Here is a 27,762-nt window from a genome sequence, read left to right on the forward strand (position 1 = left end):
ACAGCACCAGGTCTTGGAAAGTAATTTTAGACATCTGCAAGCTGCCACTAATGTATACCAACACTAAAAGAAACTCCATTTTCTGGAGTCAATGTGACCCACACACCTTGCTGTATACCAATAACCACCATTGTAATAGCACAAATCAATTGCTATATAAATATATTCTATATACAGCTCCTGGTCACCACTAAAGCAAATAACTGCCCTCATCCAATAAGGGTACAATACACTAGTGTGTTTTGCAACCTTGACATAAATGTAATACTTGCCAAAAAAAAGGGACGGGGACACAAAACTGACTGTGATGCTTCTGTATCCCCATTAAAATATTTTTTTTCAAATGAAATACATCAAACTTGGTCCACTTCATTGTATTTGTTAAATAAGAAAATATTCCTTTGGTTAATTTAGAGCACAACAGTTTGATTCAAATAGCATTCAAAGTTGCCTTCTGCTTTCATGACAGTTCAGGTGGATTTTTCATTGTCCTCTCCCGTCTTTTGAACCCGTGAATACTTTTTACATGAGAACTTGAAGCAACCGAGAGGCCAAGAGATTGGCCAGGCAAAGCTGCATGGAATACAGGCCTGAACGTTCCTTTCAAAGAAGTAAAACACTGGGAACCACCAGGCACGGGAAAGGAAGTTTGTTGCGGATGAAGTCTTCAATGCCTACAAAAAGACAACATTAATAAACAAATTTTATAGAAACATAAAATTTGATAGCAGATCATTTGGTCCATCTGGTCTGCCCATTGTTCCTGATGTACACTCCTTGGTCTTGTCTTAGAATTAGAATAGCCCTATGCCTATCCAATGCATATTTAAACTAATTCATTTTAGCCTCCACCACTTCTAATGGGAGCTTGTTCTATTTATCTATCACCATCTCAGTAAAATAAAACTTCCTTACATTGAAAAAAGAAGGACACAGACACCTTCCATTGCATATTTCCAATGAAACTGAACCCATTAAACCATTATACAGCATTGTTGGAGTATGTCTTCATTCAGTTTCTTTATTGATATAGCTTTGCAATGCTTAAAAGCTCTCATGGCCTTCCCTCTGAAGGTGTTCTACAATTTGGCCCAATGTAAAGGTGACATTGTGGAGAATATATGGTCTCCAAGCTTGTGGACGTGTACTAAATACGCAATACTAAATTATCTAATGCATAACATATGGAAATGTATAGAGTTTACCATCCTCTCACCTTTTCATTAGCCATGGCATGATACCACCAGAATAGCCTTGTTGTTATAAAGTAAGCAACGACGACATCCACTGTATAGTGTTCGTGAGCTACTAAAATGCAGACCACACCAGCAGCACTTAAAAGCCAGCAGATTAGGTGATACCACCAAAAGTGACGAGGAGAATCTGCAAGAGAAAATATTTTCAGCTATCAAAATTACAAGTCTTACAGGGGTAAAGGAATAAACATTTCAAGGACCAAGTGATACCCAAGTAGACGGGCCTGCCAAATATTTGTATAATTTCGGAGACAGACCTATTTAGGCTCTACTGTGTTGTAAGACCCAAGTAGAAGGCATCTCTGTAATGTTCTGTATAACATTCTCAAAACTGCACACCGTGATAATTTTTTTTAGGAACAAAAGTTTTCTTGGTTATGCAAGTCCTGTCATAAACATGCAAAGCAAGAGACTTCCAAGATACCGGTACTTGCACAACTTCTGTCTTGGAACTTTCCAGGTGAGGTGCTGTTTCCCCAGCTCAGTTTCCTGAGGACCGTGTGTCAAAGGTGTGCAGTGCCTTTAAATGAAGTCTACGGAGGGTATGCCGCAGCCTCCATGGAGTAAATAGGCTGATTGGGGAGATCAAAGATTCAGATAACAGAATACTGAGGTCTGGCCCCAAGTCTTTTACCGGGGACTGCTGGCACATGGACCTGTGAGCCTAGGCCAGGATACATCCCTGGGTCAACTCCTCTTTTCACACAACTGTACATGCGCAAGTTTCTCTCAACATTTTTGACCTAAGGGTAGTGATTTATGTATCTGTAATCTTTAATTAGATTTGCAAGCCAGCACTGGATGGAGGCAAGTACCTAAATGTTTTCCCTACGCTGAGCAAGAGAGGCTTTCAAGAAACTGGGGATGGGGTAACAGACCAAGTGTATAAAGAGTATTCCGATAACTCACTTTATGCATTTTGATTTAAAAAAAAAGAAAAGGTTGATTATAAGGTAACACTCGGCCATCATATGCATTAAAGTGCATACAATGGCTAGTGTGCCAGGTTTAAGAACATATGAGTCATATTTACACAGTGTATACACAGTAAAACAAACTATCATGTGATACTGATATAACACATGGTAATGAGAAAGCCTGCAACCATAGGACAGGCTGACATGAGGTTGTGGGGACAGGGTTAGTTATTAGTACAAATTGATTACAGGGTTCAAATAAAGGTCAGGAGAGAAAAAAAAATGTGTTATATTACTAAATGGTGTTTTGCGCCTGCACTAGTGCTTTCCCGGGCTTTTCAGTGTCTCGCGGGTGCCTCGCGCCTGCTTCGCGCTGCGCTTAGGTTGGTTGAGCCCTAGCTCGCGCTGCGGCGGGAATTTCAACTATAAATAGAGGCGCAGGAGGGAAATGTTTTACTCACCTTGCTAACCGGCGAGCCGATACTGCACTGTCCTTGAGACTGGTGAGCAGTGGCAAAGCAGTTAGCGGAAGATGGAAGACCTGATGAAAATGCGCCCTCCCACCCTCCCTTATGTTTATTCTTTATTTAAAAATAAATAAATAAATAAATAAATATTTTATTGTCGTGACTTTTAGGAGAGTATGGTTACCCTACAAGTCAATGGGGTGAACTGATGTTTAAAGTTATGCCAGCTGGCTTATAGGGCGGTTGGCAATTGGTGTTTTTGATTTAGTAAGTTCTCTGGGGCTTGTGCCAAGGGCTAAAGTGGTTTGGTTTATATGTATCGGTTATAAGTTATATGAAAGTAATTTTGTATGTAATGTTGAAACTAAATAAAATTCCACGGCCTGGTTCATCCAAATGCATTGTGTGGTGTCTTTATTTTGAGGTTTGTTTTGCATATATATGTTTCTTTATTATTTAAATTAGGTCCCCTACAACTTCATGCACAGTAAAAAAAAGTCACTTCATTGTTTACACACAAGCAAATTTGTGTTACATTTGCCAAACTGGGATTTACCCTTTCAAGGCCAAGTGTGTTTCATACCATAAAGACCAGAGCTGTTTGCTAAGTTAGCATGCTTGCTCAACCATGATTCCCCATAAAAAAAAATATTATATATATATATATATATATATATATATATAGACAAGCAGGGCTTTCATTTGAAACCATATTCATACTGATATCATTCATGCAGAAACCCCCACCCTCCCTAATTCTGCTCCCTATGCAGCAGCCTAGGTCACAATGCTCCTCGGAGTAATAGGATAATGCATCACATATTTTTGACATTTTTGTGGCGTGGACAAACGACATTTTGTCTTAAGGGAATAGTAGTCTCATCATCATCTGTTCCACGTGAGTAATGAGAGTAAATCAGAAAACGCTCCAATAATAACAGTATCCCTCCCAGCTTATGCAGGACTATAAAAAGAAACCATTACAGCATTTCGCATCCTGACGCTAAGAGCCCCGATAAGCAATTTGGCTTCCACAACACTGTACAATGATACAGGATGCTCTTTAAATGGTGTTCTGGTTTTATCAGAAAATAATTTGGAGGAAATCAGACACAACTGCCAGCCTCATTATGACCAGAAAAGGATTAAATGCGTTGCTAATATAATCCAGCCTCTCAGAACATAATATGTTTTTATAAAAAAATGAATTTACTGTCCTTTTTTCCCCCCTATGTCTTTCACTGCGTTGCTTTGTATTTATTGAAATTACAATGCCACACAGTAAATATTATATGGTTCACTCTTACGGGAGGGGTGTAGGCCAGAACCAGACAGGATCCACTAAGAAACATGATCAGCATACCTGGGAACTCTCCGGGTGAGCGCTGCTCCGGGTCTTGACACACCCTGCTCCACGCCCATTTTTCCCTTTACATAGGGGTGTTCCCCCACGGACGCCAGCGGCACCGCCCACCGACGCCAGCAGGAACTCCCCTGACGTCAGCGGGGCTGCCCACGGATGTCGGGCTGACGTCAGTGTGCAGTCCTGGCCGCGTCCCGCAAGGGAAGGCTCCGGGTAGCCGGAGCTGAGAAGTTCCCAACTATGATGATCAGCACTCAGATAAATGTAAGTCTCTACTGCAGAGAATGACTTGGCAGCTCAGGCATCAACTCGATGGTACTAGAAGCTGGCCAAAACATCAATTTGGACCTGAAACCATCCCTCCTCATTCCTGACTTGCTAAGATCTAACTAACATTGGGATGAAGGAATATAAAGTCATCTACACTATGTTTTCCCATACTTCTGTGTAAATGCCTTTCGACACTTTGATGCTTTGAGTATGTTGTTATTTCTCCATACCACATATTCAAACGGGCCTTTCAGCAGGGATACGACCGAACAGCCTTCTATTGGAACTTACATTCCTTGATGAACAAGTAGGTGAGAGTCAGAATGACAGTATGTCCGCTGTACAGGAAGTCTCCACACAAGATGTGAGAGCCTGTAATGGTAAGGCCACCGCCGGATATCAATCGGAGGATCCTCTGTGCTTTAGCATATGAATCGCCGTTCAACTGAAAAGAAAAGAGGAAGGATTACAGGTGGTTAAACTACTTTATTTATTCAATTTCAACTTGCGCAGTCAATGTTCAAACAACAAAAAAGGTACATTGCTGCTCTGCTGCTTTTGCCAAGACTCTGTTATCTCCTATACTTTTACTATAACAATGTTGGGTTCATCTCTGAAAAGGTTTTTTATTCTGTATTTTTATTGAATATACATTTTACAGAGAATGAAAGCTCCATAATAATAAGGGGGAAAGGAAGCAAGCAACATGAATAAAAAAACAACCAAAAATATTCATGGACTATAGGGAGAGTCGAGTTTCAGCTCCTTGTCTTTAAAATATCTTATGAAGAGATAACCGCTGTGAACTTCTGTTGCAGTAAGAGCTTGACTAGCCCTGTATAGCGTATAGTTAAATCAGTGACATTTCTCCAAAGTCTTGTCACCCATTAAATTATGCATTATACAGGACCAGCTCAGCACTTTACGCTGGAGGGTGGAGAAACCGTAACTCTCACTTTAATGAATAGGAAGAATGCAGAATAACGTAACACAATGTGGCACATAATGGTCAAATACCGGTACATCTAGATATTTTATATAAAAACCCAAAAAGGTGCGAATTGTGTTTTGCAACTAACCATACATAAATAATGAACAACAGAATGAAGCATATGTTGCCAGAAAGAGAGCTACCCATTATTATTATAGACAGTCTCGATCGTGTAACCTCTGTTTTATTAACTGCCATTAACGGCAAATCATCAGACCCGGATAGGCAAACAACACCTTGCACTATTCACCACCCTAGATAATTAAAGCCACAACCTTAGCATACATCCCCTGCATGTTACAATCAGAAGACTCCTGTAGGGCTGTTCTTCAATGGAGGAGGTTATCCACAAACTCGTATATAATCCTTTGTTGACTCAATTAAAAAAACAGGAACCTCTAAACCTGCACAATTCCAGATTAGCTACTAATATATTGGCAATTTCATAATATACCAATAGTAACAAGTTCAGGATTTGGTGGCAATTTAGCCAATATTAAAAATGGTGCCCTCCCTCCATTCTCATATGGATTTATCTGGGGATATCGCTGCATAAATGCACGTGTGCATGTTAAGTGGCTGCATAACTGTGTATGTATATGCATTGTATGTGTGTGAATGAGACAATGGTCCAGAATTCTAGAAATGAATGTTATTATTCTGATGAACAGCAAAGGATTTGCTTATGAACTGGTAACTGTCACGTGTGTATTTATTTAGATTTCATTATATTGGAGCGGGCCCTTTTATCATTGTTGACCCACAGCTCCATCTGCCCCAGACTTTAATATGCCTTCATTGTTAGTGATGCCGTTTGGGCACCAATCGGTTGTCATTTTCATGACAACCGTGTAACTGAAAGCATAAACCACAATGTTTCTTCCAGGGCAATTATGTAATATTGAGATATTTAATGACACAGGGCACCCAGAGGTTGTAGGACGTACAGGTGAAGAGACTCAGGACCCAATCACTTTGTCCTCTTTTGTAACACCCATTGCCAGGAGTTATCAAGGGCATGCTATTTCTTTACATCCAGACAGCGTAGGATAGTGTATTTTATAACATGAGATGAAACTGATAAACAGTTATAACTTTCAGCACAAATACAACTGGCCAGAGTTCACATTTATGAAGTGTTAATGGCTTCTGACTGCTTCTATTGTACGCGGCGACCAGAACTGGGTTCTCCATAACATCTAAAAAGGATACGTTAATAAAATATACGACACACTAAAGTAATAGAATTCCATATATTGACTCTGTATCTACAGGTTTTAATATTAAACCTAGGGCGTTATAAAGGTGATGAGCGGCTTGCACGCATCTCCACGGCAATCACCGTATACTAAAAGCATACTCATAGTTTACAAAACCGAAAATCCAGAAACTCTTTCCTTCAGCACCATCTTTTAGAATACCACTTAGGTTAAGTGTTCCCGCATTTAATAAGATGGAGTAGATGGTTTGGGACTCTTACCTTTGGGGCACACTGGAAGTGCAATCCAGGCACTGGAAGGGTTGTGACATACATGGTAATGCATCTGTACAAGTATAAAGTGCCAATAATAAAAAAATATCTGCGTCCAACAATTGATCTGCAAGGAAAAATACCAGACACGTTAGACGTGGTGGAAGAGAGAGGTGAAACCTTTGTAAAATGATTGCAAAAATGAAATAGCTTGGGGCTGAAAAGAGTCCCTCAAGTAGATTCTGGATTTTATTTTATCTAGTAGTTATATTGAGAAGTAAGAATAGCCTTGAGTATCGCTACCAATTTTGCACAAAGTTCCAATAGAAAAGTCCATATAATGAACCGAAGCATTTTGCAGTTAAAATCGTAATAACTGCAAGTATATATGAACAATTAAGAGACAATCTAACCAATCATGAACAAAGAGGGATACCCAAGAACAAAATGACAAAAAGCATATAAAAGACCAGACCACACAACCACATGAGAAAATACTACTAATAGTAAGTGTAATAGTCTTACGTGTCTCCCAACAGCTTTAGAGGATGTGGATAAAGGCGGGGAAAGGGTGGAGGACTACTGAGATATATGATAGATATATTTATAGAACTTTCTAAATATGCAAGAATAGTGCATGTATTACATAATTTATGTATACTTTTGAGAACTTTAGGGCTATAAAAAACCTACTCATAACCAACAAGCATTCTGAACTCCTGTCAGATCTATTACTACCTTCCATGCTTTTATTGGCATCTACCACTTTTGCCGAGAGTTCTAATTTGGTCACAAGTGACTTCCTGGAGGCACTGGACAGGACAAATGCAAAAAGCACTAATCACAACTGGGGCAGAAGCATTTAGGTAGAAAAACTTAAATTAGCATCCTTATTTCTTCTTCAGTGTAGATGCCTCACTGAAGTGACTTATAAGTAAAACAATGCATTTTGCTCATCATACTAACTGTGCCCATCTTGTAGGAGAAGCTTCATCATGTATAGCTAAGCCTTTCAGTGCTTACCATGTATGTGGTTGACAAAGTAGACCCAAGATGCCAATCATATACCGTGTACATGGTGGCACTGTAGGGTGTCCTATCCGCAATCTCTTTTCAGTGTGTAGCGGGGCTGAGCCATCTGGCAGCCATCTTCCCCCTCACTGTGCAAGTCTTGCATGGGTAACTTTGTTGACTGCTCCCTATAACTTATAATAAAGGTGAATGTAGCCAGGTCAGGGTGTTACATTATCTTGCTACTGTCTCTTAATGCAGATTAAGCTGCATATCACTATACCACCACATAACATGGATAGGGTATGACATTATATCAAAGCTCCCCTAGTGTCACCACTACATTAAGCCTCAATAGCGAAGGAGAGAACGCTGGCAACTAAGCAGCTGCCTGGGAAAAAAAAATAATAAAAAAAAAAATCGAAATGGTAATTTTTAGCAAATGACAGTTAATGGAATCCCAGAAGGGACTGGAATATGCTACATCAGAACATCTGCCAAACTCCTTCAGCAGTGACAACACTGTTCCATGGAACTCAGTAAAGATCGGATCTTGACTGCCATTATTCAAATGACTATGCAGAATATGTCCTCCACCAGTACATCAACAGAAAAATACTTTGTTGCATTTATAAACCGGATGAATTGTAATATTTGGAGTGTAAGTATATACAGCTATACTTACTTGTATCTCAAGAAAATCCATTGGATTATCCAAATTCCAACCAGAATCATTCCATTTATTTCTGATACAGAAAAGGCCCATGTCACCCTGTCAATGTAGTCAAAAAACTTGTCTGGCAGCGGAGGGCTCACCTCCTTTGGAGGTACTCTCTCATGTACCACTGTAATCATGACAGTGGTGAGAACCATGTTGAATAATGCGTAAACAAAGGCAATGCCAGTTTTCCACCATTCCGAAGGGAATTTGTTCCTGGTATCTGCTGGTATAGCAATCTGAATGTAGTCCGGATACTTCTTAGCTCCTTTTCGCAGGCCATTGGGCATACTTTTGGGTTTAATCTTAACATTTTTGTCATCTTCACTATTGGATGAAATGGATCTGGGGAAACCATTAGGCACTTCACTGTCCTGAGACACAGTATATTCTTCAATCTTTGTCGTCTCAATGCCATCCATTTGTGCAAAAAGCCTTATAACAGTTTCTTTGAAATACCGGACAATGTACGATCATAAACTTTGTTCCGAATGAAGATATTTCAAATTCCAGAAAAACCTGATTATATTTTAGTGCAGAAAGAGAGGCCACTTATTAGGAAAATGTTTTCTTCTTTCTCTTCCTTGTTATAGACAAATCTACAAAAAAAGACATAATAAACAAGACACTTATTCTAAATACAAAAGCAATTAAAATGATTTTCAATATACAATAAGCGCTACAGAACAATTTTCCTGAATTCAATGTTCGGTCACCATTTAACATAGACTTTGCAGTCTAGACAATCATACTATTGGCAGTCCGTCTAGCCCACAGAAACAGCTGTCAGTTTGTAGACAAGATCGAGGTAAAAGAGAATTAGATAAAGAAAAAAAAAGAAGAAGAAATCAAAGAAGATACATTTTTTTTCAGCAGGGCAAGATTAAAAAAAAAGTCTAGAACTTTTGAAAATTGTATTATTATTAATAATGCTAAATATATGAAGAGATGAAGAAATGTAAGACACAGTGATATAAAGCAGAGACTGGGTTTTTGTTTTATCAAAGTGGAAAATTGATATTTAACGCTGATCTGTCTTGTTTTTTCCCCATATTATACAGTTTTATGCACTAGTACTAGTTTACAAATATCGGTGTTTGCGGAACACAGATTAAAATACGCAATATACATGTAATAGAAACCCACCTTGAGTGTATAACTTAACATGCTTTACTCCAGATCTGCTAAAGAGTTGGAATAAAATTATAGGAGAGCTTGTTTTCAACTACCTCAATTCAATATGCATTATAAAGGGTCTTCCCTGGGATACAGTATTTGTCTGTATAAAGGGCTGAGCTGACCCTGCGTAATGCATAATTTATTCAGTGAGGTGACTTTTAAGAATCTTAATTCAAGTATGTAATATACAGGGCCACCCTTTCAACATGTAAATAAACAGTTTTCTTTTGCATTTCTTATGCAACTGTATCATTTAAGACTGAGTCCTGAGAGTGAGAGAAAGTGGGTCCTCTGTTCTTAAGGCTGGGTAGCTTGGAGCCCCAAGGTCCAGTGAGGACCCCTAGGGTCCTGCCAGGACACGGGCACATATTTTTTGCACAGTTTGTACCACTGTGCACATGTTTTTGGATTTTTCTTCACAATATGTACTGCGACACATTGATTATCGCCACAGAGAAAGTGATTGATGAAGACACCAAAAATACTGTGGTGGAGACCCCAAGGGTCCTGACTGTTCTGGCGAGGGAGAGCTAGGTAGCTCATATGAGTGCCTCCCCAAAAGTAATTTCAGTGGTCCTTCCCCTCAGCCAATGTTATCTATGTTGCCCAATAAGACTAAGTACTCCATGTTCTCTGGGGCAAATTCTGTAATATCTGCAGTTCCTGAACAAAAAGGAAACCTATGGTTGATTTGTATTGTATTTGTATTTGTAAACCTGTATTACGGGCAAGACTATTCACATCTATGTGGCTATATTCAGCCCAAAACATTTTTCACATTTTGTTCTTAGAAGTACGGGTAGCACTGCTGACATACTAGCTTTCGCACAAAATATTTTCGTATTTGCTGAGACAATACTGTGTTGTATTCACTGGTTAATCTTACAGGTGCATGTAAATTACTGGAGAAGGGACATAGTCCACGACCATGTATGCATTCCCCATGAAGGCGTGTAATTAGCTATCGTTATATAATGAATTCAGATCACTCAAAATTCTTCAGCTATTTTGTAACCTACAGTACTGGTAATGTAAACTGCATAGCAAGAGTTGACAAGTAAGAATTACAGCACTCTTGCTAATAGTATGTGGGAACTCTATGTTCCTTCTGTATCAATCACGAATGAATTCTGTCAAACAGCCGACTGACCAAATTAGTAGAATTTTCCACTGAAACAAAGAGCAGTCTTCCAAACCCTTTCCATCAAAGTTTCATGAGCTAGGGGCAGATTTTTTCCTCCTGGTGTCCCTAGTGATATTTATGGGAGTCCCTGCCCTACCACGATAAGGTGGTTACTCTCTATCGATTGATGCGTTCTTTATGCAATCCACAAAGTAGAGCAGAGTATAGCAGAGGCCTACACAGACTTCCGCAGTGCAGCCAAGCCACTTCCAAGTAAGATCTCAGCAATCAGCCTCAAGTAAAGTGGTGCTAAGGCTGCTGACCACCAAATCTACAACCTTGGGCCACGATGTGTCACTGGGAGCCCCCAGGCACAAATACCACCGGTGCTCATAGTTGTCTCTCTAGGATACGTACAATCATTGAAGTGGGTCTACCTATAATACCGTATTTGCTCGATTATAGGACAAGCAAATGCTCTGAAAAATAACCATCGTCTTATATTCAAGGTCGTCTTCTAATCAGACCTCAAATAGAGGTCTGACTACAAGACTAACATCCAGATCCTCCGCAGCGCTGCAGGGGACCCGGATCCTCCTCCCTGGCAGTAGTGGAGGTTGCACTGGTAAATCGGGGGAGGGTAAAAGTGGCATATGCGGGTGGCAACCTCGGTTACAGAAAATATGTATACAGTATTTCTTTATCCACATGGTTAACCATGTAGCTCAGAATTTCTTCTTTGTGCAAATGCATCAGCGAAGATAGACGTAATCTCATGGCACACCCTTTTTCTAATCTGCGTTTACCCGAGCCATAAACACACGCCGATAGACACGCTGATAGAGCAAGAAGAGGTTTTTACCATCATCACAGTGATGCTTCGCTTACATAGGCTGTCTATCGTTACTAAAAATATGTCCCACATAACTGGTGATAAATGATTTAGATATATTAGCGATCAGTGAATGGGGATATATGCAAGGAGGTAGTTGTTGAAACTATTTAGCCATAACACTGTTCGATATGTATCATAACATTTCTAGATTCTTCCCATGGCATTAGGCATGCATACAATGTATAACTGCCGAGATAACTGACAGACAAATAATAGTTATATTACAAAATGTATTTAATTGTTCATAATGCAGGTTATTCAGGTTTTAATGTTTTGTTCAAGCAGTCCCTTGGTAAGTGAGAGATCGCACAAAAGATAAAAAAAAAAAAAAGATTTCTGTAGATACTGGAATCCAAACGAAGCACATGGTTAACAAACAGAGGTAAGTAAATACCCAATGGGAATCTGTGGCATTGTGTTGAGAAGCTAATATATCCTTAAGAAAATGTGACAGAAAAAAAAACACACACACATTATCCTGTCATATTTTTAGTGGTGTAAAAAGCTTTGCAGGCAAAAGCTTTCTCCTTGAAAAGGAACACTCCAGCCAACAGAAGCACTTTAATGCATATAAGTCAATCAGTGGTGTGAATTTGAAGCACACCAGCCCACGGTGGGAAGCGACTCCATGTTCTCTGTAAACAGAAACTAGTTAAAGGGCCAGCAGCTGACCACCATGTGTTATGTCCAGCCCCTGCCTGGCTATGAGCGAAAATGTGTGATGTACCCTCAGAACTAACAAACTGCCCAAACAATAATTCTCAAAAACACCATTCCTACAATCCCATTTCTTCATTACTTACATTCTATTATTTTCATACTCTGAGTATTTAAAAGATGCTACATATAGCATTTTTAAATTACTCAGTTTAAGTTTAAAGGGGCAGCCATATCCCTTTGTTTCCCCAGAGATCAGTGAAGCAAGCAGTGTTTGCTGCTGCCGTTTGACAGCTTGCTATTGTCATGGTTACCATGGTCATGGTCAGGGCTTTCCCCCTTTGGCCTGGGACTTGGTTGCATGCATGGTTATGCACATACCTTATGCCTGGGAAGTAGGTTTGGGTGCACATGTCTCTGATGAGCGTACAAAAAGGCAGTTTCACCAAAAACACATCTCAATATAATCTAAACTGCTTGGTTTTCCACAAAAAAATAAAAAAAATGTGAAACATGGGACAAGATACATATATTTCCTAGGTGTTATGCAGTTGATTGAATGCCACATTCATTATTCTACATCATACAACCTAAAAAAAACCTCCAGAGAGCTCATATCAAAGATAGTGAAAGTGCATTTTAAATTATCTTCTTCACACAAAATGGCAAATTGTTTGTCTGGCTCCATGATTCCCACCAGAGTTTTAAATGCAACTGCACACATGTTAATGGAGCCATTATCCTAATGCAATGTGCAGAAATCAAGCCTTTTTTTCAGGAATTAAACCTTTTCTTTAATGCCTGCGGCTATTACAGTTTTCTACAATTACACTATAAATATTAAGTACTGATGGGACACTAAATAAAATGAATTTACCAAATTTCGGGGAAGCACACATCCAGCTTTTAGGGTGTATTCTGGATTTTTTAAAATGTATCAGATGGTAAATTCTCTCTAGAACCTTTATTGCACCAATTTGGCTCAATTAAGGCCCGTATTACCAATTCCATATAGCTTTTTATGCCAAAAAACAAGCTTCATTCCAAGATGATGATAACATGGAAGAAGAGGATGATGACCATTGAACATTCAAGCTCTCCTGGCCCTCCTTACTCCTCAAAGCAGACATATCATCTAATGGTGACGCGATACTCTTCAGTTCTTCACATCTATGCTGCAAATAAGCCTACGATACTGTCAGGTCTGTAACGAGTGGTCATTTTGCACTAACCTGTGTGTCTGGTCCTTTGTGTTTTCCTCCTGTATCCTAGTATGCCTTTGTAGCCTCTGCTGACATTTCCTTAATTTTCTAATGGCGTGGAAGAAACAAGATATTTTCCTAAAAACAAAAGCAGAGAGTAGTGTTCAGCAAAGCAAAACAGGCCTTTTGAATAAGTAATTCAGTAGGGACTAAAAGTGAATATACCATGAAGTATACAAACATGCTTTAGGACAGTTTAGTGGCCGAAGGGGAACATTTTGTTTTAGGGAGTATGTTTAAAGGTGCGGCTTCAACAGGACCTTCTGGGACATTGTGGCCTATTTATGTGAGTAAGGCATTGAGACACAGAACAACATGTTTAATCTACACAATTTTATCAATAAACATGCTATTGTGTTTCTATACAAATTACTGTGATTTTTAGGGCTGACAAATATACTTCTTTTAACGTTTCTGTAAAGAGCAACACAAGTGTAGAAAAGAGGGACACTTTGTAGGTATGATATAGTATTTGTTCACTGTACACACACAAATTGACAACCCAAATTGACATCTGTCTACTGCAAGCAAGGCGACAGAAGGTGGCTCATTATAGTACTGTGCATTTTGAGCCCTGCCAAGTGTCCCAGTCACGATTTTCATACTTCAAGGAAGTATGCATATAGGCCAACCACAATAGTCCTGCAGTTCTAACTTGTCAGGATTGACCCTTCATTAAGCAGAATAAAACCAGTAACTCAAACCAACAATTGTTCTGCAAACTTAATGAATTAAACCCATAGTCCAAGTTGCCCGAGACAAGGATACACATTATACGTTATTCTGTAACAAACTGGTGAAAGCAATAAGCAGGTAGATTCCATTCCGCGTTTCACTACTTCTAGACCCATCTTACATATTGAGACTTCGCACAAGTTATGGGGAGGGGCAGCTAATCACACATGGAGAATGGCGTGGCGTGTGGAGTAAGCAATTCTAAACATCTCACACACCTCTGCTAAAAGGAAGCAAGCAAAAAAAACATCAAAAGCATTCTTTTCAGAACACCTTTTGAAGCGTAGTTCATACAGGAACACCACAGATTATATCTGATGCTGATGCTTCCTTTATAACCAACATTGCAAAGACTTTCTTCAAGTTTGCTGGAAAGCTAAAACATTTCAACTCCCCAGCTTAATCACAGGCGACCCTTCATATAGCAACGTGAAATGAAACCCAATTGTTGCAGATCCGCATATATACATACACACACCCATCTACACAAAATGTGGATTACATTTTTGACAGCTGTCGTGGCATCCAGTCTAGCTCACAGAACAAAATGTATGAAATATAAAAAGTCCAGCCTGGAAAAAAATATTTTTTTTTCTAAACCAAGTGTTTAGTTTGGCTAAACACTGAATGATACATAAAGTATATTACATGGGTACTATCACAGGTTATGAGTCATTCCTGGTCAGTTAAATAAGTGCCAGTACTAAAAATAATGTTTTGGAAAACCGACTAGGGTGATGCCTAGCTGACGCACGGTGTATCACGATTCAGGGAACCCTTAGCCCTAGCATGACTCATTCTGACAGGGCCACGTGGAAATCCCTGAATATTATTTTAAGCCTTGGTGAGCAGAAGCATTACTTAAAGTAAGCTAACTCTGCAGCTACTCATTAATACGGTCAATATCCAGAGGCATCCTCACTGTGCAAAGGAACTAATGGCAAGAAATGTTTAGTTGCTAAAAAGCAAAAAGACAAGAGCTTAGGTCTACTCGTGTCTGGAAGTATACCAATAAAGGCATCTCAATAAAACGCACCAGTAGACAGCACGCAGGTATTTTTGTTCTAGCAATCAAACTGGTATTATTTCCGATCACAAGATACGATACTTACAAAAGCTGTGAATTTTTAAACACATGAAAAATAATACAGTCTCACATTATAAGCCAATACAAATATCAGGATCATTAGTGTGAGGGCAAAAGGTAAAGTTGGCCAGGAACTCGCTTTATCTTCAATGTCTGCCAGGGACTGGAGATCTATATGCATCAGTGGAGGTCTGTGCAGCCTCTACTTATTCTTTCTCTAATATTGTTGAGCATTACAATCAGTAGAAGGAACACAAACCACAAAGGAGGAATCAACTATGCTGAGGTCTGTGTCGCTTGCTCCACAGACCTCTACCACCATACCAATTGGGACAATGAGCCTTGGAAGCCCACTACAAGTAGGTTGTCCCAGACCCCATATGGATTTGGACTGGATTGGGGTAATTTATTGGTAGTGGTATTGAGAAGAGACACAGCAGAGACAGCTAAAACAATGCTCCTTTTCGAGCTCTTGAGTTATATTGAGTCTAAGAGAGGTCCTGTGCATTGGCATGGCTAACCTGGCTCAGTTCTTGCCTTTCCATATTCCTGCCTTCCGTGAAGGTGAATAAATTAAATGGGAGTTTGACACTGAAATGCTGTTCTAATTTCACTGAAACAGGGATTGGTGTAGCAAACTCAAATATGACTGAATGACATACAAAAATGTATACTATATAAGTTAATTTTATTGTGTAAAGCTATTAACTTTATAATAAGGCCTCTGTTGTAGGGATCTACAAAAATCAAATGTAGCAAAAATTATACTTTTCACATTACCCCATACTAACTGAAATGAAAGGGTCATCAATATTTATATACTCTAGGGCCCTCATAAGACATCTACAATGCTTGCTGCAGTGAAAACTACACCATGATTATATTGAACACTTGGGAATATTAAATAATGAAGTAAAACAAAGAAAAGGAAAAATGAAATAATTAATAAAATACATCTTAAGCCGAAGTAATGCCTACTTTTCTCGCCTCAATACCTGACCCTAGATGCGGAGAAATATATATATATATATATATATATATATATATATATATATATATATATATATATATATACACATACACAGTATCTATACACATGTAGACAGAAGCATTCACATACATACCTACACATATGCATAGAGTGATAGAAATAAACATATGATATATTGTTTCTGATGACTTTCAGTTCATCTTTCTTGCTCCTTTAATGCAGTGTTTTTGTAAATTTCATATAATTTATTTAGGAACGTTATCCTCCCTGGTTAACATTTTAAAATATTAAAAAGCCTTAACACCAAGGTCAAAAAAAATAAGCTACACTGCATTATTTCATGTCATAATCAAAATCAATTTTTATAGCGTTCTAAAATAGTATAACTACAAGGAACATCGATTGAAAGTTGTCCAGATGAAACAGCATCGTCCCTTTTTAGTAATCAAAAATATCGAAAATGGGAACAAAAAAATCTTCATTCAAACACATTTACGAGTTAACAAATGGTTGTGATGTTCTTCAATTTGACAGAAAGTGAAACCCTATAGAGCTATAACTCTTCAGTATTCACAGAGTTGCACAAAGACCAGGATAAATACAGACAAGAAATGTATCCTTCAGGTTTTTAGAGTAAACCCACAAGCAGGTTTTACATTTTTAATTGAATTTCTATTGTGGTGTGGTTTGAGCTGTTTATGTTATTAACTATTTTCTTTTAGATAGAATTCTGACTATAAACATATTTTCTTTAAATGTAACTTCTAGTGTCTAGCAAAAAATATGTTTATGCCCCAAAGATCCTCATAAGACCAGCAAAGAATTAGAAAATTTTGAAAAGAGGTAGCAGAGAGGAAAAAATGCATGATTTTTTTAAAATATATAAATATATTAGGGAAATTATGGCTTGTGCAGCAATAAAATTCGTTTTTGACCTTACCGGCATAGAATCACTAGTGACTTTTGAGGTAAGAGACAAAATGTTATTAGAACCTCAAAATAAATCATAGCATATTGTTAAATGTTGTTTTCTGTCCCAAATTATAATGTTTGGCTGAATTACTTTTTATCTAGCAAAAAAGGGCATGTGTACCCACTAAGCCAGCTTTGATCTAGAAAAAGAAACCTCAATTATGGTACTTGTCCCCTGTAATATGTAAACCAGAGCTTCTTTGAGATCCTTCCTTAGTTGAAATTAGAGGCTGTTGGGTTTTTGTGTGGGATTCCAGGATGGAAAAAGGTGGAATAAATAAACGGTATGATCACACGGCGTACACACACTACATTATATATAACATAAAGTGAAGCTAAAAATCACACACTGGGTTTAACCACTTTACAACAGAGCTCTGGCAACATTACTTATAGCAGTGCTCAACTAATTTCATGCGCATGTAGGAGCCAGCCGGTGCCACGTTACTACTGCTGGGTTATGCGACCCCACCAAACATCTGCATCTCAGTGCCACATAGAATAAATAAGTTGGCTATGTAGAACTGGCTGCTGGACAGATGAACCGGCTCTGTATTGAGCTGGTACAACCGGTAGCTGAAACCCTAGGCGCCAGGAAGCGATGGTGACCTTGCGCATAAATAAATAAGCCTATAACGTATAATAGTCTATGTACAAAATAGTTACATATTATTTTATAAGTTCCCTGTCCTGAAGTTCCCTCTCTGCTCCTCACCCACGCTCACAAAGGCTGCCTGAACCAATCAACAATTAATAGGGCAGAAGAGAAGACATGAGGCCAAAAATATATATGATTATAAAGCAATGTAACTACATGAGATGCAAATGCATACAAACCGATCTTAAATCTTACATATCATCAGTGTTAGCCGGTAATGCAGCATACATTAATTGTAAGCTCCTTTGAGCAGGGCCCTCCTCAAATTGTTATGTTATAGGCTACTTCTTAAGCAAACAAAAAACCTCACCTTGCAGCCAACTGTTGAGTGAGAAGTGAATCTGAATGGTTTTCAGGGTACGCTCCCCTTTCTATATTTTTTTGCATATTTGCAGGTTCTGATAAAACTTAAGGGTTGAGCAGCCCTCTTCTGCCACAGATGCCTCATTAATGGTGTCCAGAGAGGGTTTTAAATTGCATGAGAGTCCCAGTGGGTTAAAAAGCAGAGCAGTCCCACTGATTCAGCTCCTTGGTAAGCAATATAGCTGGACTCACCAAACCTGGGGTAATGACGTAGTGGTGGGATAAGCAACATATGGACATATAGTGTAACGGGTGCAGGAATTTATGGGCAGATGGGAGGGGATGCTGGGGATAGAAATCTTAAACCAGCAGTGAAATAAGATATATGTACGCTCAAACATACAGTAAGTGTCCTGTAGCGATGGGAATACAAGAGAACACATACAAGGTTCTCACACTTTGGTACCGGACGCCAAGCGGGATGCGTAGCGTATATCCTAGACTAAATTGTTGGAGATGCAGAGCAGAGGTAGGGACATTGCCCAATGTGGCAGGGTGCTGGTATGTACTTTACCAGCTTGGACACTCTTTCCAGGGGCCCCTGGATACACTAGAGTAACTACAGGGGTCGCAGCAGCGGGACCCTTCTGCCCTTTGTTCCAGTCTTATTGCACTGGTTTAAAATAGTTTAGAAGGGGCCCTTCCGACCTGGAACGGACCGCTCTAGGTCAGAAGGGCCCTTTCTAAACTATTTTGAACCAGCACAGGGAGACAGGAGCGTATTGAGGTCAAGATGACCACAAGGTGAAACCAAGGCTATCTATGTGTATATGTGTTTGTAGATATGTATGTATGTTAGAATGGATGTGTCTTTGTGTGTGTCAGCATGGATGCGTAATTGTGTGTGTGTGTGAGCATGAATGTGTAAGTGGGTGACATGGAGTATGTGCTAGAATAAATGTGTACATGTGTTAGTGAGTATGAGTGTGTGAGTGCATATTGGAAGGGGGGAGGCAAGGGGCAAACAAGGCACAGACAAGTTGTTTGGGGACAATGATGGCACAGGCCAGCTGTGAAGTTGGGGGCCCCCGGGGCAATTTTCACACCAGGGCCCTGTAGTTTCTAGTTATGCCCCTGCCTGGATACTATCCAGATCATATGATTAACCACAAATGGATGTACAATATTTCTGTCTTTGTACCAGTGGTGTCCGGATGTCAGTGTATGCCTGTAATCCATGACTGCTATATGGATATTTGGGTTTGTAGCACCCCTGCTTCTGCCACACCCTTTCTTTTTGGAAACTCTCAATAAAGTTTGATTTACCATTAGCATTTAGTTTGAAGCATCATATTTAATTGTTTCCTATAAAAAAAAAATAAAAAGATTACATCTGATAAACCTGAAGGAAGATTCATCAAGATTTTTTTTTTTAAAATACTGTATTTGGGGGAATGTGGGGGCCATTGTGATGACAGCACTGTGATTTTATTGATATATGGATTGGTCTGAATTACGGATTTAATTCAGGTTTGACTTTATTGAAAATGTTTTTCCCCAATTTAATTCCAGGTTGCGTTAATTAGGCCCAAAATTTAATATTTCCTGGGCCTGGATAATTTACTCTGGAACTCACATAGAACCCCATGTCGTTCAGGTAGAGTTGTCATGTTGGTTACTTTTGATGTTGGCAACCCTGGAGAAATGGCTGAAATGGCCACCCTGTGCTCAGTCCTGGTACACAATTATCCTTGGGGAACGTCTAGGCCAGGCATGTCCAAACTTTTTTCGAAGAGGGCCAGATTTGATGAAGTGAACGCGTGCGAGGGCCGACCATTTTGCCTGACATTCTTTGAACCATTAAAATTAAATGCAGATTAACTATTTTATGCAAAGTTTATTGAAAACGGCATACTTTTCATTTTGTGACTTGGATGACAAATCTAAACAGGTGTTAATTCACTCTGCCTTTAATATCAAAAAACCAGATCTATATTCGGGCAACTTATCTGCGGGGCCTTATCAGTCCGGAACGCGGGCCGCAATTGGCCCTCAGGCCGGACTTTGGACATGCCTGGTCTAGGCTGTCATCTGGCATTGCTGTTATTTTAATCACAATTGTAGAAACCTATTACATCATCTTAAACAAATAAAAACACATTCTCTGAATGGAAATGAAACCCAGATAAATCTTAAATACTTTCGACAACAGATTATAAGAATAAGAGGGCATGATGAGCATGTTACAATGTCTACATGTATTGTGCATGTCCAGGAGAGGGGTACATCAAACTACTACTACTACTGCAAAAATAAGCACAGTAACTATTTCCCCCCCCCAATAAAAATCAGCAGTGACAATAAAATATATAACCTTCTCAGTTTAAAACAGCTTCTTAATAACACATTTTACAACAAAGAATTACTGAAACAATGTGTCGTTTAATCATTTATTGTGAATTCCTGCAAATTACAGATGGTATTTTTCTTATTTATTTTAAATCAAAGGAACAGTCAATCAAGTTCTTAAAAACGTAGCTTCCAATTTGCCACAGAAAATGTATTCTGGTAAATCAGCAAGCAGGAAAAGCCAATCAAGTTCTTGAAAACGTAGCTTCCAATTTGCCACAGCAATTTTATTATGTTAAATCAGCAAGCAGGATTCATAGGTAGGAACCATGTATTTTATATTTATGAAGGCATCTTCTCCTCCATGGCGTTCAAAAGCTTCCAGTGTCTCCTGGATCAGGTCCCCGATGTTTTCTCGTTTTTGCTGGCTGTAGTCAATCCCATCTCCTGAATTAATATTCATGTTCTTGAAAATGTTGAGAATTGGGAGAATCTGGCGATAATAGGGCACAAGTGCTTCACCCACTCGGTCAGCTGAAACAACCAGGTGCTGGAGAACCTTCAGAGTAGTGCAGATAACTTTGCGATTCCGAATACTGAGGGCATTCTTTATGGGTATGATAAGCTGTGGAATAACAGGCAGGATCTTTGGGCCTCCATGTTCTAGCATGTCATGGACTCCTTGGCGAGCGAAAAACTCATAAGGATGGGCTGTCTCACAAAGTCCATCGAAGAACAGAGGCAGGTAGTGATGATAATCCAATGTCTCAATCTCAACCTTCCAGGCTATTTTATTCCCCTTTGTATCATGCTCAAGGGCAATAGGAAAGTCTCCTCGCTCATAAAACTTACGGAAAGCTGAGGGCTTCGCAGGCCTTTCCTTGAACGCTCCTGCTGCTGGAGGAGCTTTCACCACAGAGTTCTTCATCATGGCCTTGACTGTGAAAGCTTCAGAGCGAAAAGCGGCCTTGTTCTTGCCAGCTGCAGCATCCGATGCTTTTCTGTTTCCCTTGTCTTTCTCAGTCACCATTTTCAGTCCAAAATTACAGCCTTAGATGGCCGAAACGGCTTGATGTGTCTGTGCAAAAGCTTAGACACAGAGCACAACCTCTTTGAACTGTGCAGGAAGACTGATGCTGTGCTGGTCAAACCTCTTGTTTATGTCATGTTGTCCAGGAAACAGCAGAGCACAATAGGCTCGGTTGCTTAGCAATGCATAAACACTGATTACATTAGGAGAGCAATACAGAAAGGTGGACGGGTTTCTGAATGAATTCAACACACATTTAATGTAATGACAACACTATTTTACCATTATATAATCAAAAGTTTCACATATATATGGAATAATAAATGCGAAATTAGCCTTTGTCAAAAGAAATCACCAAGGCAAGTTGCCACGATTTACCTCTATGAAAGTCCTTGTTTTGAATTTACTGTCCTCTATCACTACATCAGTGTCTGAAATTGTTGTCATAATCTTACATTTGTGTGGCTGAGTGTGACGAGTGTGTGGCACAGAGTGACGTGACTGGGAGTTGCATGTTTAAGTGCCATTTGGCCGAGAATATTTTTTTTCTTTAGATTGGCTATGTTGTTGAACATACATCAGCGTTATAGAGAGTTCCCAGCGTGGCTATCTTAGGTGTGTTTGAATTTGCGTCGGGCAGTGATCAGGATGTGTGGTTATCAGTCTCATAAAATGGTCACCCTTTTGGGGAAAAACCCTTGCTATTTATAAACCAGGGGGGGCACTGATATTGGATTTCAAGCCCTAAACATTTAGCAGGAATTAGAAACACACAAAAGGTATATTAATTGATCTACAGGGGTAAGGCCGATCAATAGCTAAGTACACATAAGAATAATGTATTTGGATGTCCATGTTGAGATGCAGACATGATGGGCACTGTAACAAAAGCAGGCGATTGTATCTAAAAGGTTGAAATATTGTGCTTTGGAAATTATTTGTATTAGAATGTAACTTGCTGAAATAAAAAAATATTATTTAAAAGTAGGCATTGTCCGTCGCCTATTTAATTGGTGCCAATGACCCCTGGCAAACAACCAAGTCAGTCACTCAAGTGGCAGTGTCTCCTACTTTCATGGACGGTTTTCCATTGCTAATATTTTTTCTTCAAAACATTCAACTAAGGCTAAGTGGTAATGATTTTTTTATTAAAACTTTACTAAAACAAAAATGCAAGGCATCTCATTTGTTTTATTTTAAATCAAAAGCTGCTCATACAACGTCCTTTTTTAGACCATTACTTCATACAAGAGCTTGGGACCCTTGAAAACTATATATTTTAAGAAAATGTTGGACTACTAACCACCATCATCTGTTATATCCACTTCAGTCTGTACTAGGAAGACGTTAAGTGGTTTTAAAAGAAACTCTTTACATGCTTTTGAAAGTTTGAGCAATAGCCTGAAACTCAACAAATTCTATACAGCCAATTAGTATATAGTATAATGCATATAGAGATAATAAATATAACAAGACGGGGCTGTTAATAGATACACTGCTTAAAGGGACGTTCTAGCTATCATATGCATGTTAAGTGTTCCCTTTAAATTTACACTGTTCTGCAGATTTATTGATTTATTTATTTTTTTGTTTAACTTTTTCAATAATGCATATTAAAGTACTCAGAAAGTATAATACAATAATACATCTTTTATCACGTCACGTTTTTTCGTTTTTTAAAGAATTTGTTGGGAACGTGTAATAGTCACATGACAACAAAAGCAAGTTATTTGCCTTAGAAACTTTAAAAAAGTTGTGGTGTTCTTGTGATTAACCCTTTAGAGGAAATTATATCATGAAAAATATCTGCTAAGGTTTCCTCGATAGTTTCCTATGGTAGAGAAAGCAATTCAAGGTTCACTTTAGCCCTCTTCTACTCGTTAATGCATGTGATAGCTGAGTGTTACATTATAATTGCTGCAGTTTTTTTTTTTTTTGCATCCAAATGCATAGAGAGATTCTCAGAATCATCTCTATACATCTGGCCTGATTCCTCTGCTCTGGTTCCTTGGAGGAGATGCATTTGATTGATTGCATCTCCATCCAGCCCTGACTTGCACAAGATTTGCAGGGGACCTATAGAAACCCCATTGCGCATGTGCATTTTGGGCTCACATTGATTTAAATAAGAGTCCTTTCTTTTACAGTGATTGGCTGCTTCAAGCAGCCAGATCTGGTAGGGATTAAAGAGAGCAGACGGGGGCATTCCTGCGCAGCTGCACCACCTCAACATTTCTTCTGCACAAAGTACAAAATCCATATTACTATGCATTCCTGTTTGGATACGCTGTTTGGGGCAGTACACGATGCATAAAAAGTGGAACGGCTACTTTAAAAGTGATGAGGGGGGTCATCTCTGTGATATCTGAAGGGTTAAGAACGAGCGATACTCAAAAACCTCAACACAAAATAAAATTAAATTTTTCCATGACTGCTTTCATTTATCTTTAAGAGTTCATTTTTCATAAGAAACCAGCATTTCAAATGCAATCTGCTATGAAATTACCATTAATAACCCTTGGGAATGGCAATTTCCTGAAACATTGCTTCATTACAGCTTTCCATTTTTTTTGTATTAGGCCTTAGTAAAAAAAAATTACAAAAAATTAAAAAAAAAAACCCTCGCTGGTAGCAATTGAGATCATCTTCGATTTGAAATTCGCCACTCCCTTTTATGCTCTCACATACAGTATAACCGGTGCTAATGCGAAGCCAGATCTGCTTCAGGCGAGATCCTGACATTTACACTTTGATAAACTGCTAGGATTGGCAATTCACTTCATTTTATACAGCGCCTGAGCCGATATTAAATTAAACCTCAATGGGAAGGGGACCTAAAATACATTACAAGACAAATATATCATTTAGAACATAAAGAGCCATAATTCTTTATTTTGAGTTTAAAAAGAAATCATCATATGATTAAAGAAATCATATAAAATAATTGGAATTATTAGATCTGTTCGTACTGTGAGTTTACATTTAGGGTGTAGTATACTATTTAATGGTATATGAGTCACAGGAGTAAAATGACACATTTATTTGGTTATATTATCGCTTGTAGTTATGATGCAGACTTTGATGTCACAGAGTTTTAAAGGAACATCAATTTATGACCATTTATGGATTATTATCTTTTATTTTTATAGCGCCAACAATTTACGCAGCGCTTCTTACAGTACATACATTCAAAGGGTGTAACAAAACCAGAATATGTTATTATTTATTATTATCTTTTATTTATATAAGGCTAACAATTTACACAATCCATATATTCAATTAAGGCATGACAAAAACTAGAACTGACAGATCTGTTACATTGGAGGACCAAAGAAAACCACCAGTGTTTACTGCAGGATGAGCAGAACACATCCCTGATGTCGAAGATAATTTCATTAATTTTATGTTATTCCCCACGGCTTCTTATGAATTAAAGAAAAAAAAAATACTGCCATTAATAATGTTGGAATAAGAGACTGATGTTCTAGATCAGGTGCAGCATGCCTGAACTATAAATCAATATCTATAGAGCGACACATGGGTAACATATAGGGACACATGGACTGAAAGAAGTACACACCCCCTACCTATAGCATTGCATAGGAGCACCTGTTCAAAAGTTTTGGCACTTCTGGACTTTAACATGGCTAGATGCCCCCACAGATGGGACCCCTGTAGTGCAGTATAACCCACCCCACCCCACTCCAGAATCCAGAGTGCCCAGCGGCAGACTCACCTGTCTAGGCTGTGTGCGGACCCTGGTGGGACAGGGACAGGCTGCCCCGGGGAGTTGCTGTGCTGCCTGCACCGTGTGGATTGCCTTGCCCGTGTGTTTACAATAGTCTTCATGATCTCTGCCCGACCCCTTTTTTTCCCCTTCTCTCTCCAGAATCAGCGATCTCCTCCTACTTCGCTTCTCCTCCTCCCCGATCCCTGACATCACTTGGTCATCTCCTTGTGGTTGACACGGTCTCCCCCTCCCCCGCCCACTCCATTTCCAAACACTGACGCACCGGTTCGGTTTGCTTTGCTCCCGGGCGGTAAAACCAGTAATACGCCCAGGAATGTCCCCTGCAGCTAACCGGGGTGGGGATGAGGGCGAGGCAGGTGGAATGGAGGAGTGCTGGGAATGGCTTTACTTCGGTTCACGTGGTATGCTTTTATAAAACACTTATTGACCATCGATTAGCATCAATAAATCGATATTAAAATGCTTGCTTTCCTGCTGATTCATAAGCAGGTGATTATAATCTGAATGACCCTGTCAGGCTACTGCAATTGACGAGCCTGTCTTTAAACCTTTCACTGCTAACCCCCTGGAAGGTAAAGGGTTACAGCCAACAAAAATACAATTGTTACTGATATTTTGCTAGCAGTTATGACTGTCTCCCCCTCCCATGTCAGTGGAAACACTAAACAGGCAGATTCTCAGTGGAGATGGAGAAGTGGTCATCTTACAGCCCACCTGTGGGTGTCACTTTGTAGTGGGTGACTTTTCACCTATACATTGTGCTGGCCGATTTAAAAAAATCTGTGGGTGGAAAGTTATATATAAAGCAAACATTGTTTTGGATGGCAGGCCCACTTTAAATGCAGGTGACTTAATTCATGATATTTTCCTGAAAAGTCATAGTTATTGGGTGTCAACTTGTTCAGAATGTGTTTAGGTATGTTTATCTGTCCACCCTACTGTTCTGTGGCACATGAACCAGTAGCTAGGACAATTCCCATACATACAAAGGTCCGGTTTTCCTATATTTATATATATGCATCTATACGTTCTTTTGGGTGCTTGCATAGACTGACTGCAAACACCGGTTCTTCAATTACAATAAAAAGTATATACTAAGGCATCCTATACGTACCTGGGAGAGACACCGACCTACAGCTCCACCTCTTAAGAGATGGTAAGTGGGTACATATTGGTTATGAAGCCATGCTCCAACTATTACTAATCAATGGCCATGATGGTATAACCTCAGGGCCTCAGGGCACAGCACACCAGGTGTAGCATTACGGAGGCTGGTTCAGGAGATGAGAGCTCCATTGAAACCGGTCCATTGAGTAGCGGACGCACCTGGTTTATGCCCTACACAGGAACCGTACTGCTAGGCCTAGGCAGGAAGGTTTTGGAGCCCATGTAGACAGCTGGTAGAGCTGGTGAGGCCAATGGTATTGGTGAGCTGTAGGAGGATTACGGTGAAGGACACAGAGCTCCAGTGGTGCAGAGCATCTTCATCCTTCTTCAGACTACGCAAGGCATTGCAGTAAAAATTAGGAAGTGCAGAGGTGTTTGGGGAACAGATTTCACTTCAATAATACTGCTATTTTTGCCCACATAATGCTTTTGCTTTAGTGAAGATATTGATTCTCAAATATCTTCAAAGTAAATCATTGAACAAAAGTAATGCCCATCTTGCTTACAGAATTCTTTCCCAACAAAACTATATTGTTGGCTAAAATACACAACAGAACTGACCTGTAACCACCATTAGCAAGATGTTAACCACCTTGCAACATATACACGTGGTGGTTAGTGATTTCTAACACACGTACACACCAAGTTTGAAGTATTACAGGTTTTGCTGCACATGTAAGCTTAAATTAGTGTTAAGAACAATAGCCCCATCCTTCAAATGTGTTTGGGCTTGTTGGACATGTTAATGACAACACAATTAAAGCAAAATAACCAATTAATATGAATGCAGAAATGCCAATGATGTCTTTGTGAATCTTGATGACTTTATTTAACTTTTGTGCCTTTTTTATTGTTAAAACCGTTAAAACCTCCTGGAGGAGTTTCATCAATTCTGAAGCCAGAACAGGCAGAAATACATTAAATGCACAAAAATAGCTTGCTGACAGATCACGTTTTATTTTTAGTTTCGACCATGCTAGGCTATATTTAGTTTTCTTTCCAAAATGGTTAATGGTGACAGATAATATCTCAGCCCAGTGAACTGGTCCCACGGAACGTAATGGATTCTGGTAGCCTGAGTGGTTATATTTTGAGATACAACTAGACATCAGCAGTATTTTTTATTAAGGTTTGAAGTC

At 39.2% G+C, this 27,762-nt stretch overlaps 2 protein-coding genes across 2 annotated transcripts; both read right to left on the minus strand.

Moving 5' to 3' along the window:
* Positions 1-458: 458 nt before the first annotated feature.
* Positions 459-25,606, minus strand: SGMS2 (sphingomyelin synthase 2). Its single transcript, XM_053461517.1, has 7 exons — positions 25,442-25,606; positions 13,551-13,658; positions 8,432-9,063; positions 6,745-6,862; positions 4,565-4,718; positions 1,217-1,383; positions 459-674 (listed from the first exon to the last, which is right to left on the minus strand). The coding sequence occupies exons 3-7, from the start codon at positions 8,884-8,886 to the stop codon at positions 471-473; spliced, it is 1,098 nt and encodes a 365-aa protein (XP_053317492.1). The 5' UTR covers positions 8,887-9,063; positions 13,551-13,658; positions 25,442-25,606; the 3' UTR covers positions 459-470.
* On the minus strand, positions 20,763-21,879 carry PACRG (parkin coregulated). The gene has a single exon (XM_053461518.1). The coding sequence runs from the start codon at positions 21,703-21,705 to the stop codon at positions 20,971-20,973; it is 735 nt and encodes a 244-aa protein (XP_053317493.1). The 5' UTR covers positions 21,706-21,879; the 3' UTR covers positions 20,763-20,970.
* Positions 25,607-27,762: the final 2,156 nt, after the last annotated feature.

The sequence above is a fragment of the Spea bombifrons genome, chromosome 1 (genome assembly GCF_027358695.1).
Source record: "Spea bombifrons isolate aSpeBom1 chromosome 1, aSpeBom1.2.pri, whole genome shotgun sequence".
Classification (NCBI taxonomy): domain Eukaryota; kingdom Metazoa; phylum Chordata; class Amphibia; order Anura; family Pelobatidae; genus Spea; species Spea bombifrons.

Excerpts from the sequence above, each read along its gene's own strand:
- SGMS2 (XM_053461517.1), bottom strand. The coding sequence starts at position 8,886 with ATGGATGGCATTGAGACGACAAAGATTGAAGAATATACTGTGTCTCAG. Across the intron at positions 4,719-6,744 it reads ACTTCCAGTGTGCCCCAAAG|TTGAACGGCGATTCATATGC; the intron begins GTAAGAGTCCCA and ends TTTTCTTTTCAG. Across the intron at positions 1,384-4,564 it reads CTACTTGTTCATCAAGGAAT|ATTCTCCTCGTCACTTTTGG; the intron begins GTAAGTTCCAAT and ends TTTCTCTTGCAG.
- PACRG (XM_053461518.1), bottom strand. The coding sequence starts at position 21,705 with ATGGTGACTGAGAAAGACAAGGGAAACAGAAAAGCATCGGATGCTGCA.